General features: G+C 48.1%; 1 protein-coding gene across 2 annotated transcripts in view; it reads left to right on the top strand.

Annotated features, from left to right (window-relative positions):
• LMX1B (LIM homeobox transcription factor 1 beta) overlaps positions 1-7178 on the top strand; it is an 83590-nt gene extending 76412 nt beyond the window's left edge. The window contains exons 5-8 of one of the 2 annotated variants that reach the window (XM_021101982.1): positions 147-224; positions 346-412; positions 2440-2583; positions 2887-7178. In XM_021101982.1, coding sequence (XP_020957641.1) covers positions 147-224; positions 346-412; positions 2440-2583; positions 2887-3044 — 447 coding nt within the window. In that variant the 3' untranslated portion in view covers positions 3045-7178. 2 annotated transcript variants of the gene reach the window in all.

Here is a 21142-nt window from a genome sequence, read left to right on the forward strand (position 1 = left end):
CTTTCCAGACACTATCCCTTCTGCTCCTGCTGGGGGCTGGGACATCCTCCACACCTATCCCACAGTCCCCCTCATCTTGCCACCTCCCAGCTGCTGCCCCTGTGTCCACCCCCAGGCCTGACCCGTCTCCTTCTCTCTCCGGGCAGGTCCGAGAGACACTGGCGGCAGAGACGGGCCTCAGTGTGCGCGTGGTCCAGGTCTGGTTTCAGAACCAAAGAGCAAAGGTGAGCACAGGCCACCTGCCACCCTGGGGTGCAGGCAGAAGACCAGGGGCCTAATGAGGGTGGGGCTGGGAATGAATGGAGGCTGGGAGGCGGGGACTGGCACGCACTGTGTCTCCTGCAGATGAAGAAGTTGGCAAGGCGGCACCAGCAGCAGCAGGAGCAGCAAAACTCCCAGAGGCTGGGCCAAGGTGAGCCTGGGCAGGGCTGGGGCGGGGCTCAGTCTCGGTAACATGACTCCCCAGAAACCAGAAAAGACGGTCAGAGCTCAGGGAGGTGCTGCCTTGGAACCTGCTGAGATCAGTAGAGAGGCCGTGGACACCATGGAACAGAGAAGGATAGATGGCAGGGTAGGTGGCACAAGGGGTGGCAGAATTTCATATTGAAAGCTGCAACATCTTCTCACCCTCAGTGTGTGCCAGGCACTGTTCTTGCCATTCGACACACTCTATCTCATTTAATCCTCACAGAGCCTCGAGAGGAAGGGCATCATTACATCCCACCTCACAAAGGAGGAAACTGAGGCTCAGTGAGACTGAGGAACTTGCTGGGAATACTTAGCTAGTAAGGGGCAGAGCCAGACCTCAGACCCAAGTGCAGGGCTCCTAAGCCTGTGCCTTTAACATGACCATATACCCCACAAATGAATTCAGAAGTCTCCAGAGAAATCTCCAGAGAAAGTCTGCAGGGTGTTGAGGAGTCCAGGGTAGACTGGGCTTTTCTCAAATGCTGTTTCCACATCTTGGGCTGGGGCTGGCCTCTCAGGGCCAGTGGAGACATGGAGCCTTCAAGGCCTTGAAGGAAGGGCAAAGGGAGCTCCCAGGGACTGCTGAACTGGGGTAGGGGCCTCCACTGCCTGCTCCCAGGTGAGTCCGGAGCTCCGAAACAGATGCCAAGACACTGATGGGCAATCCCTTATATTCAGAACTCTGGGGCTAGAACAGTGTTCCAGGCTGGACCCAGGGCTTCAAGGCTGTGCCTTAGAACAGCTCTTCCGATCTCCTCTCTCTGCCCTGTCTCCCAAGACAGCCCAGCCTTCTGGGGCTGCAGCCGCTGCCTTGGGTCTCCCAGCCTGCTCCCAAGCTGTGTCTCACTCTCCAGTGTTCCCAGCTGCCCCCTGGATACAGCCTCCCAAGAATGTTCCATAATCCTGAGTTCATCACAGCCCATACTGTACTCTGTACTGCTGCCCCTGCTGCCATGTGCACACAACACCCTCTGCTCTTGCCCCGTCTCAGCAGATGGCTCCACCACCCACCCAGCACCACACCAGGAACCCAGGAGTCACCTGTGACCCATCCTGTCCTACACATGCTGCATCTGCTCAGTCACCAAGTCGGGCAGCGGTTTCTTGTCCCGTGTCCTTCAGGCCCCTCTTAGACTTTCCCCACTCTACCCTAATAGGGATCCCAGCCCCTCCCTCCATCTCCCTTCTACCAGTGACCTCCACCTCTAGTCTCTACCCTCCTGGCCTTTCCCTACAGTCCCTCCACAGCGAAGACCCTCCACTGCTTCCTACAGCCTCAGGAGACTCCCTACTCTCTCTTCCCATGCCTAACCCTCTCTTGTCTCACATTCCAGCCCCATGGACTGGTCTCCCTGCTCCCACCGGGCAGTTTCTGTCTTCTTTGCCTCTGTTGCCCTTTGGCCTGGCATGCCTGTTCCCTGCTGGTTGAACCTCTGGTGGCTCTTTAAGTCACATGGAGGTAGAAGGCCCCTTCCTCCAGGAAGCTTTCCTTCCCTGAACCTTGTTGGCCTGAGTACAGGCTCCACCTTGATGCTGTTGGATGCAGCCACACACCTATATCCTGCTGCCCACAAAAGAATTCAGAAGTCTTCACCCACACACTGAATCCTTCCTGGCTGCTTAGGTGTCTGTCTTCCCCAGGCTGTGAACTCCCGGAGGCCGGGGCTGTTGGAGGAAGGGGGTTGCTCTCTGACTTTGGATAAGCTAATTCTGGAAGAGGCACTGAAATGTGTGGCTGGGGAATGTTGGGGGCATATGGGGTCAGATACCTGAGTTCAGTGACCTTGGAAGGTCACAGACAACCTCAGCAAGGGGAGGGGCTGGCAAGTCCAGAGGAGGTCAGAGGGACCACAGTGGGCAGCCGGGACTGGGGAGTCGTGTAGGAGGTCAGTAGGATTCCTAGGGCACATCTGTGAGGTCTCCAGGACAGGGCAGGCAGGGCCAGTCAGTGAGGGCGTGCTCTGTCCCCAGAGGTCCTGTCCAGTCGCATGGAGGGCATGATGGCCTCCTATACACCGTTGGCCCCACCGCAGCAGCAGATCGTGGCCATGGAGCAAAGCCCCTACGGCAGCAGCGACCCCTTCCAGCAGGGCCTCACGCCACCCCAAATGCCAGGTGACCACATGAACCCCTATGGTAAGCCACCCCACCCCCCACCTGCCCCAGCACCACCCCTGCCCCCTGCCTGCCCTGGCAGGCCTGGGGCCAAGAGATCCACCTCCTCGCCCAGGGCCCAGGCAGGCCCTGCCAACACAGCCCACCTGCCTCCTCCTGACCAGAAGGAAGCACCCTGAAGACCCCACCCATGGCCCCCAACCCTTCTAGTCAGGCGCTACCGGCAGGTCATCCTGTCCCTCCAAACCATACTGCCTGCGGAGCAGACCCTAACCTGTTGCTAACGCTGCCTCTGCCCCCCAGGAAACGACTCCATCTTCCACGACATCGACAGTGATACCTCCTTAACCAGCCTCAGCGACTGCTTCCTCGGCTCCTCGGATGTAGGCTCCCTGCAGGCCCGCGTGGGGAACCCCATCGACCGGCTCTACTCCATGCAGAGTTCCTACTTCGCCTCCTGAGAGCCAGCTGGGCCACACGGACGCTTGGGCAAGGGTCCTGGGGTGGGACTGCAGGACACAGAGGCCAGCCTGGCCACCCCCAGCCCCACTGCCCATACAGACTCTACAGACAGCCATACGGTGCCCACCCCTCGGCCACCTGGGCCTGGCTAAAGCGCCCACTGAGCACAGCCAGACAGGCAGATGGGCGCAGCCTGGGCAGGGGCTGTGTCCTGTCCACAGAGGCCATGTCACCCCCAGGGACCCAGAGCTCTCAGACAGCCACTCGTCTCCCAGCCCCACCTCGGCCTCCATCACCTCCTTCTCCCTCCCAATCTCTTTTATGAGAAGCTTAAATTCTCTCTATTTTTTTAAACGTCCTCTCTATGTCCAGCCAACTTCCATGGCCCAGACCTAGGTGGAGGCAGGGCCCCTGGGTGCACACCCCAGACAATGGTGTGCACAGTGCCTCTTACCTATGAGAAGCATGTGTACCCATGCTCTGCGCTGGTGCCCACCTCTGTGGGCAGGCCTGCCAGCCTAGGATCACCTCTTCCAGCCAGAGCCTGGGGCAGGAGTGGGGAAGAGCCTGGCACAACTCTGCCCTGAGGGGGAATCATGGGGAGTGGGGGGCTCAGGTAGATAGAGCCCAGGCTGACTCAAAAAAAGAGATGTACATGCAAACGCACATACACTTAAAGGTGCACTCACGCAGATGCACAGAAATGCTGAAGAGACAGAGTGGCTTTGCGGGTCAGCCCTGCATGTCAGGAAGGGGAAAGAGGCCAGATGGGGTCAGGGAGCCCCTCATAGCGATAGGAGGGGAGGAAGGAAGGGGAGAGGATGGAGTGAGCTTGAAGCACGTGGACGCAGATGTATCTTAGCCTCCACCCAGATGGGGTTGTCTGGGCAGGCAGGGCAGCCCCAGACCTAACTAGCTCCAAAGGCAGAGACAGAGGCCCCAGAACCAGGTAGATTCAGGCCAAACGGCAGAACTTTCAGGTGGAAAGGCATCTCACAAGTCACCCATCTCGCACTCCATCCAATGTTTGGCTCCTGCCCAAGCCACTTCTGCCTCTCCTGGCATACCTCCAGTGACACGTGGCCCACTACTTCACTGGGTCCCAAGTCAGCTGCCTTTTCTGCTGATTTCACCTGTGCCCTTGTCCGCCCTGTGTCCTCGCTTCTCACAGCCAGGCTTTTCCGGCTTCTCTAGATCTTCCTTTCAAAACTGTTCCTGTAAAACTTTTCAAAAGCCTGGATCCAGCTTTCTCGCTAAAGGTATGGAGCAGATATGACCCAGTCTTCCCACTGTCATCAGCCAGCCAAAGTGAGCAGGCCCTTCACCTCCCCCCGTTTAGGCACCCTTCCTCTCAATGTGGCTCAAGATCCAGTGAATGGTTTAGGTCACATAACCTAGGAAACTCATCCTACCCTAATGTAACCGGATCCTCTAACCTTCACACATGTGTGACAGCTAAGCCACATCTCTTTCTCTCTCTCTGTGTGTGTGTGTGTGTGTGTGTGTGTGTGTGTGTGTGTGTGTGTGTGTGTGTGTGTGTAGGGGGCACTTATTATTTGCTGGACACCCAGCAAAGGATCTTGGCTTTTATTTCTTATTACATTTCCTCTTATTTGATTCAGTCCAGCCTATGGAGTTCCTCTGCACCCCAACTCTGTGACAACAGGTTTGCTCTCTCTCCTGAGCACATGTGTCAGTATAAGGAGTCAGCCCTGTGTGTCTCAAGGTGTGTGAACCATTTTGTCAAATGCCCTGCTAGGAGCCAGATACACTGTATCAACCTCTGCCCCCAATCTACTCAACTCTAATCCCATCAAAAGAGGAAATGAGTTCAGGTGACGGGCCCTGTTCTCAGTGACCCTTTGCTGGTCCCTGAAGGCCACTGTGTCCTCAGCCAAGTGCTCACAGCCCTGCTTTTTATTCTAACACTGAGCCGCAGGCTATAGAGGTCTGCCTGATCCAGCCTTTGAGCAGATGGGATGACAGTGTCTCTCCACCTTTGGGCCCCTCTGTCTGGCTCTCTCTGGGATCCTCAGAGTTCCCCCACATCCTCTGTGGTTTTGCCTCTCTCTTCTCTGGGGAGATCTCAGTCCCTCTAGAGCGTACTGAGCCAATCTCCCCGGCCCCCCAGACTTCTGCACTCACACCTCGCCCACGCTCTTCCCCAGGCGGAGCTGTCAGAGCAGAGGTATGGCTCAAAGTCAGCCCTCGGGCCCAAGAAGCCAGCCTGGCCCTTCTGAGTTCTTCTTGTTCCACACAGAACTCCACAGGGTCTCAGTTGATGTCCTGGGTCCTTCGGCATCCTCAGGCCACCTGGGCTCTGGTCCATCTCTTGGTCCTGGGTCACCACTGGTCCTTTAGGCAACCACTCTGGTTTCTTTAGAGATGATCCCCTTTCTCCTCTTGTGCCCACACTTGAATCATGGGTATGAAGGCCTCCCTGCTTCTCTCACAGACTCTTTGAGTTGGAAGGAACCTCAGGAATGGGTCAAGTAGTCCACCCCCTTATTCTGCCACTGGAAATCATGGTCCAGGAGAGGGGCAGGGGCAAGACCCCTCCCAGCCAGTCAGGGACCAAGCTAGAGCTGAGAATTAGGGATACCACACCAGCCCCTCAACCTCTGTGTCTGGTAAACCAACCCCAGGTCCAGAGGCATGATGTGTCTTAGTCAACTTGCCACTCCAGGACCTCACAAACCCCAAGTCCAGCCTGGGCTCTGCCTCTACCTACAAAAGGGGCCAGTGCCAGGAGCTGGTATAGGACACCATGCTGATGACCCACAGACTGTCAAAGCCAGAGAGATCTGGGCCCCTCATGCCGGAGACACCCCATCAGCCAGTTAAGGTAACTCCTTAGCTGTACTGCAGTTCACTGCCCCCAGGCTCTGAAGCCCACTCTTCCCGGCCCCGGCCTGGGTGTGGGGACACAGATGAGCAAGATATAGGCCCCCCTTGAGGGGCTTTCTCCTAGAGGAAAGACACACATTCCATCCCAAGCCTGACTGGACGTTGTTGGGGACCCATTTCTCAGATGAGGAACCTGAGACTCAAAGAGGTTACCCGGCAGAAGCACTCAGAGACAAGCAGGCTTGCTGGGATCCAGGGTGAGCTGAGGTGACTAGATTCTTCCCACTTCACAGAAGTGCAGCTCTGACCTGGGGCGGGAGGCATGAGTAGCCAGGACCACCCTACCATGATGTGGGACCACCATCATGTGAAGGCTGGGTGGGAAGCCCAAGAGAAGTGGGAGGTGACAGTCTGGCTTCTGGAGGAAGAGGGAGAAAGTGAGAGGTAGGTGGAGGGAGTGTTGGAGAAAAGCCGTGTTCTGCTTCCCTGTGCGGAAGCTGAGGCTCAGAGAGAGGAAGGAATCTGCCCCAGGTAACACAGCAGTTTTGCTGCCTGCCCCATAGAGCCTTCCAGGGAGGCTGCACAGAGGATGTAAAGGTCAGACCATGGGGCCAGAAGAACCTGTAGAAAAGGGGCCAGTGCAAGTGGGCTGGGCATCTTGGGAGGCTTCCTGGAGGGGGTGAGGCAGGGGTCTACCATGTCCAGATGAGCAAGGCCCTAGCAGTGAGGCTTGGGAGAAGAACTGGTTGGCCCCTGCCTGAGCTCTGGGCACCACCTGGGATAAGGATCTCACCTCCCATCTGGGAAAACCTGCAGCTCTGGGGCTTACTCTGCTCCGTGGGGAAGGGGGTCCATGCTCACAGACACACACACAGACACACACTCACACCCAGACACACAGGGAGGCTCACAGTCATGCCGCCTGGGGGCCAGGAGAGCAGGAAGGACCTCCAACATTTGGCCCTTGGACGTGCATTTCCAGTGGGCCTCTCTGCTGTGCCCCTGCCCCCACTGGGGGTCCCAAAGGAGCCCAGCCCAGACCGGTGTGGGGACTGGGCTGCCGACCATTCCTGTTCTCCTTGTACAGATTCTCACTGTCCACCCGCCATCCCCAGACACATTTTATTTAATAACTTGTCATTGTTAAATTATTTATTAGCGTTTACCACATCACCACCCCTACCCTGCCCTCCACTCTCACCTTCCACCTCTTCCCACAAAAGCAGAAAATGGAAACCACAAAAAAAGATGAGACATCAGTATATTTGTAAATAAACCAACCTGTACACGCATGTGGTGCCTCTCCTTGGGGGGAGGGGCTGTGTGGGGCCTGAGCCAGTCTTGCATGAGATGTTAGCAGATTTCTTGATGGGTACCAGGGACAGCAGGTCAGGGAGGGAGAGGCCTGAGGTCCCTGGTCTTGCCCAACACATTCGCTTGTCCCATCACATAAACTTATTCTCTTCATCCTTGTCCTATCCCAACCCGACTCATCTCCATCCTCAAAACAAATGCATCTCCAATCTTACTCCATCCCACTCCCCAACGCATTCATCCATTCATTCACCCAATGAGAAGGGCCCCCTTAAGTGCTAGCCACTAGGCTGAGAACTGGGGATTGGTCCCTACCTCAAGGAGATAGATAGTGTGATGTGAGCTCAGCTGAGGTACGGTGTGGCCTTTTTACAGGGGTACCCAACCTTGTCTGGAGGGGCAGAGCATAATGGTAGGCTTCCTGGAAGAAACTACATATGAAACTGAGACGGAAAGTTAGCTAGCATGAGGGGGAACAGGTGAGGAGGAGGGGGAGGAGGACTGTCCGTGAGTGCTCCAGGCCTGTGCAAAACCTCAGGGGCTGGGAAAATCTCATGTTTCTCCTAAACTGCAAGAATAGCTAAGGTGGGGATGGGGCAGAAGCATTGAGGCCAGAGATAAGGCCAGACCATCCAGGGTCTGACTGCCAAGTAGAGAGCATATACAATTAGCTCAGGTGGACTGGGTGGAGATTGGGGTTAACTGGATCACCTAGGTGACAGATGATGATGGCTTTGGCTAGGGGGCTACAGTGGTAAGGGAGGAGAAAGAAGGGGGCCGATCCCAGAGATATTGGTGACAGAGGGGAGTCAACATCTAGGTTCACTGAGGTGGAGTTTCCCAGAGCACTCTGATCTTGGGGAAGTGGAGCTGAGGGTCTCTGGGACATCCAAGAGATGTCCTGGGCAGGGATGAACCTCTAGAGACCAGACCTGAGTACCTAGATGTTCAACAACCAAGTAGGCGATCACTGAGGCACAAGGTGGGTGAGCCTACCCAGAGGAACGGGACAAGGAGAATGAAGAAGCTGAAGGCAAATCCTGAGGAATCACAGGAACTTGAGGCTGGACATGCCCTGGGACCCAAGGGAGATGGTGATGGGGTGGAGGCGTGAAGATGGAACACTCAAGGCATTTGGTTCTCACAAGTATGTTCCTCGAGGTCTCAAGTTTCCTCAGAGTGACCTGGAGAGTATCAGCGTGTGCACATGTGTGTATGGAAATAGCTCTAGGGATCTGTTTGCCTGGATAGGTGGTGCAGGAGGCTAGCTGTCTGCAGGTATCAGAGTATAGGGCACAGCTGGCTGTCCAGATCTGCCTAAGGAGTCAGGCCTCTTGGACACGTGTCTGTGGGTCAGTGAAGATGTTTGCACATCCGTACCCTGGTATATTACTCTACTTCACACAGCTGTGCTCCCGGGAGGACTCGTGTCTGCAGACCTGAAGTCCTAATGTCCCCTCCTTCCCCCACTTTCTGGTTGCGCATTCTTAGCCCCCTCCTCTCTTCTGCAACTGGGATCACCTGGAAGACACCTTGAGCATCTCTGCCTCTGCCCATGGGCACCAGCGCCCCCTGGGGGCAGCCCTGTCTGCACCCTCGCCTGTAGCCTCAGGTAACTAGAAGCCCCAGAGGGTTTCCGGCTTCTAGACTTGCTGAGGCCCTTCTGTCCATTGCTTGCTTCACACCCCATACACCCTGAGAGGCAGATGTCAAGGTCCCACGTTTCAGAAGGAAGAAGTGCCTGGCTCAATATGACAGAGCTAACAAAGGGCAGCAGAACCAGAGCTCAAAACCAAAGCCATGGCTGTGATACCATCTTGGCTGCCTCCACAAGCTCACTCTCTCTGGCCCTGCAATCTGGTCCTCCAAGGTCAGCCCTGGAGACCAAGGGAGCAAGGAAACTCTCTCCTACCTTCAGAGTGGCTTCACTGAGGTTCAGAAAAATCAAGCCACTTGGCCCAGACCGCACAACCCAGAGGCAGGACTAAACCGGGTCTTCCATCCAAGCCCCAGGTCTAGGCTTTTGTGAGAGGGGCCTCAAAGCTCCACCGCCAACCTCCCAGAAGTGGGCTGCCAGCTCTCTTGCCAACAGCAACCGTTTAAAATCCTGTCACTAAAAAATGTTTGGGGGGAGGTGAGGGGGAGGGGCTGTGCTGATCTACTGCTCCCGTCTCTCCTGTCTTCTCCCCCTAGCCCAGAAGGTGAAGCCAGAGGACAGGGAAGAAATGTAGGCCAAGTCTAGATACAAGAGAGGGTGTGAGAGATGTCTCCTTCTAGGCCCCTCTTTCCAGAGGACCAATACTAGCCAAGTCCCCACAACTGCCAGTCAGACTTCAGCTCACTGACCCTCAGAACAACTCACAACAGCTCTTATCCCATTGCACAGATGAGAAACTGAGGCTTGGAGAGAAGTAACTGAGGCTTGCAGAGGAGCAATTCCTCTCAGGAACCTGGGGTTGGAGAGGGCCTAGGCCATAGTCCTATGGAAGTTGAGAAAGGGGGATGGTCCCAGGAGAGGAACTGACTCTAAGCCCACCTTACAAAATTTGTCTTCAAGGGTCTGAGGCCCAGCCCAGTCCTGATCTGGAGTTCACCACTGATGCCAGTCTCGTCAGCTTTCCCTAAGAAAACTGCAGGCTTTGAGGCCTGGTTTGGAGGTCTGTGCAGCCAGCTACACAGAATGCAAATTCTCTTGGACAGACGGGCAATTAGATAGGTGGCCCAACAGATATTAGGAGGCTGGTATGAAGCAGGGGCACTCCATGGGCTTGGGCAATGCAGCTGGCCTGCTTGCCCATGGCTGATATGCTGGAAGGTTCAATGGGTGCTGAGGCAGAACAGTAGGGAGTTGAGGGGTTCCACTCATTGCCCCTGGGAGCAGGGAGGAGCAGACTTTGGGGACCCTCAATGTGCACCCAAAACTATGCTGAGCCTCACACATCTTGGACCTACTTTCTTCTTGAAGCCCTTTGTGGCAAGAGCAATTGTAATGTCCACTTCATAGTGAAGACTGCTCTCCCCAGTTCCTCCCATCCTGTGGTCAGCACTTTTCTGCCTCAGATGGCTGTATCTGAGACACCATGCCAGGCAGACAACCCTGGGCACTGACAGATGTATAGGGGCTCTGTGTATGGCTGTGACTGCAGGACAACCCCTGGGGCTTGGTTGGAGAATGGAGACAGCCCATAGATTGCTCATCCATGTTGGTCATCATCCTTTGCATGGTAGACCGTCCCAGGACCCATGCCTGCCTGGGAAGAGCATAAGAAGGAGCTAGGAAAAAAGCATAAAAGACTTAGAGTTGGAGAAGGATTTGTCAATTGTGCTTGGGAAATCAGGGGAAGCCTCCTGGAGGAAGGAACAGCCAGAACAAGTGCTCAGAGGTGGGAGCTGCAGAGGACCAGTGAGGCAGGGCACACTCAGATTGAATTCAGAGTCCAAAGGGCAGACGTGGCAGGAGGTGAGATTTCCTCCATGCTGCCACTGCCCACTCTGGCCATGCTGAGGGTCAGTCAGGCCCTTGGCAGTGAGACGATGCCTGACACATCCCATACTCTGATTTAGCCGAGACTCAAGTGAGAGAATTATGAGGTTTTGAATAATACAGAGGAGTACATGTAAAGCACCTCTCTGTGGCCTAAAGAGGAATAACAAACACTAAAAACCTCTGGACCCGCTCCCTAGCTAAAGAAAAGGTACATTTTTGGAGTTTCTGTCATGGCTCAGTGGTTAAAGAATCCGACTTGATGGAGTTCCTGTCGTGGCTCAGTGGTTGGCGAATAGACTAGGAATCATGAGGTTGCGGGTTCGATCCCTGGCCTTGCTCAGTGGGTTAAGGATCCGGCGTTGCTGTGAGCTGTGGTGTAGGTCACAGACACGGCTCAGATCCCACGTTGCTGTGGCTCTGGTGTAGCCTGGCGTCTACAGCTCCGATTAGACCCCTAGGCTGGGAATCTCCATATGCCACAGGAAGCAGCCCTAGAAAAGGCAAAAAGACAAAAAAAAAAAAAAAAAAGAAAAAAAAAAAGAGAAAGAAAAGGTACCTTTTTAAATTCCTCGGAGCCCTTGATATGCCCCAACATGGTCCCAGGAGCCTCTATTTCTTCATTTGAAAAACTGTGATTTGAATCCAAGACAGTGTTGGTGGTATAGTGGCGAACATAGCTGCCTTCCAAATTGGAGCCAAACAGCAACAAGGTAAAGCACAGAAAGCTCTTAGCACAGAATCTAGCAGGAATAGGCCCAGTGGCAGGAGACTCCTCAGCATCTCCCATATGGGCAGAACATCCAAGAATCTTTCTGTGGGTGGCACCCCACTTTCACTCAAATCCCTCATTAATACTTGGGGTGCTTTGCTACTAAATCTCCAAGACAGAACAGAAGTTAATTTGAATTCTGAACAAAATTGAACATGCAGTCACCTATCAGGCCACAAGGTGGCAACCAGGAGTCAGACAGGTGAGCACCAAAGCATTAGGATGATGCCGGGATGAGGGAGGCTTCAGATTATGGCCAGAGAAGGAAAGAGGAATAAAACCCTCCTTCTGAAAGGCTTCTGTGCACCAGGACTTGTGCGGGCGCTTTACAAGGATGATAGCATGCATTCCTCAGCATTCTCATTTTCAAAACAGGAGGAGGCCCAGAGATGTTAAGGAACTAGTAGAATTGGGATTTGAACCAGAGCTGAAGCAGTGACAGAGACAAAGGAAGAAGAAAACAAGGGGAAGTGCAATGGGAAAAATAGCAGCCTCTTCTTGAGCACTTGCTTCAGTGACTCTCAGCCTTGTCTGCCCATCTCACTAATTCCTCACACTACTGTCATTACCCCCATTTTATTGATAAGGAAACTTGAGGCTCAGGGAGGCTAAAAGCCTGGGGGAAGCTGCTTATCCTCATTAAACATGGCTCCTGGACAATCAGCCTTCCTGAGCCCAGAGGGAGAACCACACGGTGAGTAGAGGGCTGCTGAGCAACACTTACAGCCCTGCCTGGCCCCTTCTTCTCCACCCCTCCTTCAGGACCCAGGGCAGCCTCACCTGCCCCAGTCACAGGAAGAGGGGCTGCCCCACTGGTGCAAGATCTAGGTCTACCCTAAGCATGTGCTGGCCCTTGTGGATGCTTCTAGAACAAGCAATGCAGGCAAGAGTTGGGAGTCCCAAATTTAAGGGTCAATATTTCATTCTGATCTTTTCCGTCTCTGGAGCCTACCAGTGAGGGGCAGACGATCTAGTGGGCAGGCCTTAGTTCTGAGGTTTGAGGGTGCCCCACCCAATCCAGCTTGCTTCAGGGAATGGGGAGTACAGTGTTGTCAAGCTCCAGTCCCAGCTCTGCTACCCCTGGGCCATGTGACCTTGGGCAAGTCACTTAACTACCCCAAGCCTTGTAAACCAAGGGACAAGCACAGAGCCATCATGGGAGTCACATGAGCAAGCGAAACAGACACAGGGTTCAGCTCACCGCAGGTGCTTAAACAGTGGGGCTAATATTATTCACGGGTGCCTGTCATCCCCAAAATTAATCCAGCCCAGACACTGAACCAAGAGGGATCCAAGACCCCTGAAGGGAGTAGGTGTGGGGTGGTCCTTGGCACTGGCAATGGCAAGGTTGCCCCTACTGTTTTAGGCCAGAAAGGCTTTCAGGAGCTGGGTGTCCTGTGACACCAGCCTTCTTTTCCCCATCCTCTGAGGCTGACAGACACCCAGACCTCCCACGACTTCAAGGGCCATGCCAGAGGAGGCACTGAGGCACAGATGGTGGGCTTGTCCCTGCCTGTCAGCCAGGCCTGTGTCTCGTGGCCCAGGCCTCCAGGCCAGAATACTCCATTCCCTGCCATTGGTCCAAGGTGAAGTTTGACACAATTACAGGGATTTGGGTAGTTATGCTCCTTTACCACAGGGAGGAGCCCTAGAGACCATGGCCAATTCACAGACACAAGAAGGAAGATGGGTAAAGATGGGAGCCCAAAGCTTCAGTTTGTGGAGGCATTAAAGGGCTAACAAATAAGTGGCTAATAAAGCCGTTTATTGCTTAAGCTAGTCTGAGTTAATTCTCTGTCACTTGTCACCAAAGTGTCCTGGTGAAAACCTACACCATTTCACCAGGTTATTGGGTGAATAAAGGAGATAATATTTCCAAGTCTTTGGCATAAAAATCAGTGCTCAGAAAAGTCATCAATAAGATGATTCTCAGCTGCATGCAGTAATGACCTTTGCACCTTCTCCATCCACAGTTTTGCAATATCACCCCACTGTGTTTATACAAATACAATTTGTGAAAACTCTCCCTAACATGAACACAGGTTTTGAGCTGGTATTTAAATGCAGACAATGGGGGGAGGGGATTTTCTCTGTAGATTCCATTCAGATGGATATTGTCAGAGATTTCTGAGAACAAATGAAAATAATTGTTGGTGTAAAATGCCTAAGAGAACACATGTAGGGTTACCTCTGGTCCCATATGCATAGAGTGGAACCCCCTCTGGGTAACCCACAACTGGATCAGGCAGTGGGGTACTTCATAAACAACAGAGTTCAATTGAAAAAGTGAATTACTGGTGCTGAGTTACTAATAAGAAAATAATCAAGTTATACCCACCACAAAAATGTCCACAAACAGAACGATTGTGACAAGGGCAGAAACCTGGAGTCATGCTCTGTAAAACAAAGTGAAGCTGCAACTCTGGAAGAAGGCAACTTACTGCAATAGGTCTTTTTGCTTATAAAACACTCTGCTAACAATGAGTGATAATGAAGAGTGATGATGGCCAGAACAATAATAGCAGCTGCTGAGAACTAAGTACTTAACCTAGGCCAGTGTCTCTGGGATTATTTCATTTCATTTTCACTCAAAATATTATCATCACCATTCTACAGATGAAGACACTGAGGCTCTGAGAAGTGCAGCAGCTTGTTCAAGGTCACTGAGAGCAGTTTACCGGTCTAAACAAGCAACTCTGCCTAAAAGGAAGGCCAGGACAGACAGGAAAAGCCCCAAATATTTTGCAACTCTGCCTTTCTGAGGGGTGGGGCAGACTTCATCAGACAGGCTCCAAGCCAAGGATTGCCTGGGAATGGCCTGAGGACAGAGGACAAGGCCACATCCCAAGGCAACAGGAGTGAGGACTCAACAGCAGGGCTGAGAGGTGTGGCCCATCTTAAGCTGTCTCATGGGTGCTGGCCAGCAGGTTGGCTCAGACAGGCCAGGACAAGGGAAGCGGGAGAAAGGGAGACTGACGACCAGAAAGCCACCCTCCGTCTCAAGGCTATTACAGGCATGATCTGTGCCTCTTGCATCATGGCCTTGTGCTGTCCAGAAGGGAAGGGCTGAACTCAGAGTAGTCCGCCACTTGCTAAGTTCACAGCCAATCGGCACAGATGGGAAGTTGGAGAAGGGAAGGGAGGAGGGTGGTTCATTTTCACAGATTAAAGTCTTCCCCCTTATCTACCCACCCCCCAAGAGTCCAGGGAAGAAATCTTGTAGACTGAGAGCCTAAAAAATTGATGAACATCAGCAGGTCAGGAAAAGAAGCAGGAAGTAGGGTTATCCATGGGGAGATCAGACACAGAAGCAGGTGCAAGAGCTGGGCAGGAAGTTGGACAATGCCAGGCTGGGACCTTTGGGAGCCTGGCCATATACTCCCTGAGGTCTCTCCAAATCGCTGGAAAAGGGGGGGATCTGTCTCAGTGGTGACACTCATAGCCATGGCCCTGCTCAGAAGAGGGCCTGGCCAGCAGCACCACTGCAAGGAAGACTCTCCTACCACTAAGCAGAAAGAATATTAAGACAAACTACTGAGATTTCCCCCCCTGGAGTTTTTACTTTATTTCTGATTTTTTTTTTTTTTTCTTTTTAGGGCTGCACCTGCAGCATATAGAGGTTCCCAGGCTAGGGGTCGAATTGGAGCTGTAGTCACCAGCCTACGCTACAGCCACAGCAATGCCAGATCTGAGCCACGTCTGCGACCTACACCACAGCTCACGGCAACGCCAGATCCTTAACCCACAGAGCAAGGCCAGGGATCAAACCTGCGTCCTCATGGATGCTAGTCAGATTTGTTTCCACTGAGTCATGATGGGAACTCCAAGTTTTTATTTTATATTATTTGGCTGCTGTGTTGTTTGGAACAACAAAGTTTATGATTCTTTTATCTTTCTCAGGGTATGTATCTTTCTTCATTAGCTAATGTTCCTCTTTGTCCTGTTTAATGCTTTTGATCTTGAATTCTACTTCAGTAATAATGCTGGTGCTCATACGTTCTTTTTTTGTCTTAACCTATCTTTGTCTAGTCCTTTATATTTTACAGTCTTTCTTTGTCTGTTTTTCTTTATTTCTTGTTTTCTAAAAAAAGTATACAACTGGAGTTTATTTTACTTTTTGTTATATTTGGAACATACAGAAACCTATAACTGCTATGTTATGAAACGTAGGATAAACACCTATGAGCCTAGGTAGAACATTACCAGAGACAGGAACTAGAACTTTACCACGACAATTGAGTCTTCCTGTGTCCCAGCCCATTTCTCCCCTTACCTCACCCTGAAGATAACCATTATTTTGTATTTTGTGTTTAATATTATACATTATCTAATATGAATTTATATATATTATAATCTATATCATACACAATATAATTATATATTATTGCTTTGATAAAAAATTCCCAGTTATATATTGTTCACTTTTGCATGTTTCTGAGCTTTATACAAGCCATATTCTATGCATAGTCTTCTACTAGTTCAGTTTTGACTCAATATCATTCCCAACATTCATCCACATTTTTGCACCTAGCCATGATGCATAGCTATGTAAAATTCTACATATTTATTAATTCTCCTGTTGCAGGTATTTGAGTTTTTCCAATTATTCTTCAAAATAAAGAGTCCTGCAATGAGTTCCATCCACATGGCTCCTAAAGCACACATACCAGAGTCTTTCCTGAGCATAACCTAGTGGAAGTCGATGGCTTGCCAGAAGATGCACAGTCAGCTTTGTCAAAGTCAGTGTTTTCCGTAGTGATTTTACTATTTGCACTTCCACCAGCAATTAAGAAGAGTTCCCACTGCTCCCCATCCTTGACTATACTTACTGATTTTTGACTTGCTCCAAAGAATCTGAACTTGCTACTACCTTGCTATTAATGAAGGTGGGCATCTTTCCATGTGTGTTTTCTCTTTTATGAAACACCTATTTATGTCTTTTGCTTGATTTTCTTTCGGGTTGTTTGTCTATTTCTTATTTACTTTGAGGGTTGTTTTTAAGAAATGTATTCTAGATACAAATACTTTGCTAGTTATATGTGCCACAAATAATTTCTTTCGGCTTGTGGAATAGAAGTTAATGTAGATTTTAATGTAGTCTGATTCACCTTATATTTATGGTTTCTGCTATTTTGTGTGTCTTATTTACAAAATCCTTCACTACCCAAATCATAAAGATATTCTCTTATATTTTTTCTTAGATTTTATTTATTTATTATTTATTTATTTCTCTCTCTTTTTCAGCCACATTAAGGGCATATGGAAGTTCCCAGGCTAGGAATCCCAGGCTATGAACCCGAGCCATAGCCACTGGAACTCCCTTTATTAGATTTTAAAGATTTGACTTTCACATTTAAAATTTTAATCCATCAGGAACTTATTTTTGGGGAGTTCCTGTTGTGGCTCAGTAGTAACAAAACCGGCTAGTATCCATGAAGACGCTGGTTTGATCCCTGGCCCTACTCAGTGATCCTCAGGGTTAAGGATCTAGCATTGCTGTGAGCTGCGATATAAGTGGCAGACACAGCTCAGAGCTGACATTGCTGTGGCTATGGTGTAGGACAGCAGCTGCAGCTCCGATTACACCCCTAGACTGGAAACTTCCATATGCTCTGGGTGGGGCCCTGAAAAAAAACAAAAAAAAAGAATCTATTTTGAGGTGCAGGTGAGATAAGGATCCAACCTGGTATTCTGCAATATGAATAACCAAGTATCCAGGCACCTTATATCAAATAGTTAATCCTTTCCCAGGCATCTGAAAAGCCAATTCTATCATATGTCAGGTTTCCACACATGTGAACTTTTATTACTATTGCATTGGACTGTTGGTATAGTCCTGTGCCAATAGCATAATACCTTTACTAAAACTTTATATAAAGTCTTGATTGTATTTAGGCATGCTTTACCATTTGTTCAGGAGTGTATAGCCAGTCTTGAGCTTTTGTTCTTCCACCTAGATTTTAGAATCATCCTGTACTTTTAAAAATCCTGGAGTTCATGATGGCTTAGCAGGTTAAGGATCTGGCATTGTCACTACTGTGGCTTTGTTTTCTGCTGTGGTGTGGGTTCAATCCCTGGCCTGGGAACTTCCACATGTCACAGGTGCAGCCAAAAAAAAAAAAAAATCCTATTGGGGTTTTGATTGGAATAACAATTGTTCTATAGATTAATAATGGGAGAACTGATAGAATGCAGATAATGAGCCCTTCCTTCCTTGAATAGGATACATCTCCCTTTTTATTTAGGTCTTCTTTAATGTCTTGCAATAAAGTTGTATCATTTTCTGCATCATGTTTTACGCATCTTTTATGAGATTTATTTTTAGATTCCTTGCTTTCTGTTGTTATCCTAAATGCTGTATTTTTCTGAATTGTTTTATAAACAAGTGTAAAGATGAGCAATTTAGTTTTGAATATTGACAAACTCATTAATGCTACTAATCTCTTGGTATGTTATCTTGAATTTTTTAATGTAGATAATAATAATAATCTCACCTGAATATGATAGTTTTGTTTCTTTCTAATCATTATGTTTTCTTTCTTCCCTCTTCCCTTCCTTTTTTTTTGCTTCTCATTCTTTTCTATATATTAAACATATTGGCTAGGGCTTCCAATAAAATGTTGATTCTTGATTCAGAGAATATTAGCATTCTTATCTTTTTTTAAGGAGAATGTTTTTTATTTTTTATTAATAAGTATGATTTTGCTCCATTTTGCAAGTTAGGAAAATTTCCTTATATTCCTAGGAAGGTAAGAATTTTATTTATTTATTTTTTGTCTTTTTAGGGCTGCACCTGCGGCACATGGAATCCTGTGCCAATAGCACAATACCTTTACTAAAACTTTATATAGGCTAGAGGTCAAATTGGAGGTACAGCTGCAGGCCTATGCCACAGTCATAGAACGCCAGATCCTTAACCCAGTGAACGAGGCCAGGGATTGAACCTGCATCCTTATGGACACTAGTCAGGTTCATTAACTGCTGAGCCATGATGGGAACTCCTGGAAGGTAAGAATTTTAATCATGAAAAGATGTTGATTTTGATTAAATGCTTTTTCTGCATAGATTTTCTCCTTTAACCTTTTAATAATGTCACTGCATATATTTATAATTTTATATAAATAATACAGAATACATACTAATATGCTGTATAATATCTTATTACACAATATATAATGTTGTTATATTAATATTAAATATATGATATGTATTAATGTTAAACCACCCCCTACATTCATAAACCCGGTTTAGTCATGATTTTTAACATATTTTGTTGGATTCGATCTTCTACTCTTTCTTGATTTTTGCATTTAGGAACATGAGTGAGGTTGTCCTGGTTTGGGTAATAAAGTTTTATTGGTTTCTCAAAGTGAACTGATGAGTGTTCCCTCTTTTTCTATTGTCTGGAAGAGTTTGTATAAAATTGTAATATCCATTCTTTGAATATTTGAAATCATCTGGGCTTGGTGTTTTCTATGTGGGATTAGCAAGCTATTCAATTATGTTTGATGGTTATGAGATGATTCAGGATTTTTTTTCTTCTTAAGCCAGTTTTGATAAGCAATGTGTTTTAAGGAATTTGTGTTATTTTGTCTGTTTTTAAATTTACTAGTACAAAGTTGTAGGGAATATTTTATCTTTTTAATCTCCGCTTTTAACTGTAGCGATACTTCCTTTATCATCCTTGATATTATGCCTTTTTAAAATTCTTTTTAATCTCTGACGTGTTTATCTATTTAATTTTAATTTTCTTTTTCTTCTTCTTTTTTTTTTTTTTTTAGGGCCGTACCTAGAGCATACAGAAGTTCCCAGGCTAAGGGTCGAATTGGAGCTGCAGCTGCTGGCCTACACCATAGCCACTGCTGTGACCTACACTGCAGCTCACAGCAACACCAGATCCTTAACCCACTGAGAGAGGCCAGGGATCCAACCCGTGTCCTCATGGATACCAGTCGGGTTCGTTACTGCTGGGCATGACGGAAACTCCCTATCTACTTTATTAGTCTTTCAAAGAACAAATTTTTGCCTTCTTGATTCCCTCCACTTTATTTTTCTATTTTATTAGTTTATGATAGTCTTTCCTCTATTTTCATTGAGTTCTGTTATTCTTTTCCTAATTTTGTAAGCTGGATATTTAGATAATTGTCAGCTTTCTTCTTAAAAAATATTAAAAAAAATTTTAAAAATATAAGCATTTAAGGCTATGAATTTCCCTCAAACTACAAAAGTTTTAACATGTAATATTTTCATTCATAAGGACTTTAAAATTTTCCAGTGTGATTTTTCTCTAATTAACAAACATACATAAATTTTTTACTCATTGTTTTATCATTGACTTTTAATCTAGTTGCATTATAGGTTACAAAAACATAATCTGTATAATACCAGTTACTATAATTTATTGAGAATTCTATTATGTTCTAGTATGTGGTCACTTTTTATACATTTCCCATGTGTAGATGAAAACATTTATATTCTCTGATTGTTGGATTTATAATTGGATTTTATGTACATCCATTTGAGTGTATTAATTGTGTAGTTAAAATCTCCTATATCTTAATTTTTTTCTTTGACATATCAATAACTAAAGTATATTGAAATCTTCCATAATAATCATTGATTTATCAACTCTTCTCTGTAATTTTTTCCATTTTTGCTTTGTATATTTTAGAATACTTTCAGTTGAATTATCTTATCTTCCAAGGTCATTAAAACTTTTATCATTATTAGGAATTTCTTTATCTCTTGTAATAATATTTAACCTAATGACTTTTAAAAAAATTTTTATGGCTGCACCTGCAGTATATGAAAATTCCCAGGCCAGGGATTGAATCTGAGGTGCAGCTGTGACCCATGCCACAGCTGCAGCAGTGCCAGATTCTTTAACCCACTGTGCCAGGCCAGAGATCAAACCTGGACCTCCACAGCAACATGAGTCACCACAGTCAGATTCTTAACCCACTGTGCCACGGCAGGAATCCCAATGACTATTTTTCACACTAACAAAGCCACTCCAACTTTCTTTTGGTTTACATTATTTTTCTCATATATCATTTTGAATATCTTATATTCAGCCTTTGGGTGTCCTTATATTTAAGAAGTGGCTTTTGTAGACAATATAAAGCTGGATTTTTAAAATATTATGTCTGATAATCTCTTCCTTTTAACTAAAGAGTTTAGCACATTTACAATTTTTACAGTTAGTGATAAATTTGGACTTGTATCTTCCAACAAATTTTGTGCTTTCTTTTTGACCCACCCATCTTTTCCATGGTTTTTGTTTCACCTTTCTCACTTTTTTTTTTTTTTTTTCATTTTTGGGCTGCATCTACGGCATATGGTAGTTCCCAGGCTAGGGACTGAATCAGAGCTGCAGCTGCTGGCCTACACCAGAGCCAGAGCAATGCCTGATCCAAGCCACCCACGTCTGCAACCTATGCCGCAGCTCACGGCAATGCTGGATCCTTAACCCACTGAGTGAAGCCAGGGAATCAAACCCCCATCCTCACAGTCACTAGTCAGGTTCCTTACCTGAGCCACAACAGGAACTCTTCACTTCTTTAAAAGTTGAGGGGTTCCCCTCCTTTATCCTATTTCTTCTCCTCTTCTATTCCTTCTTGCATCCTCCTTTTCTATTATTTTTTAGAAGTTACCCTTTAAAATTTATCTTTCAAACTTTA

The sequence above is a fragment of the Sus scrofa genome, chromosome 1, assembly GCF_000003025.6.
Source record: "Sus scrofa isolate TJ Tabasco breed Duroc chromosome 1, Sscrofa11.1, whole genome shotgun sequence".
Taxonomy (NCBI): domain Eukaryota; kingdom Metazoa; phylum Chordata; class Mammalia; order Artiodactyla; family Suidae; genus Sus; species Sus scrofa.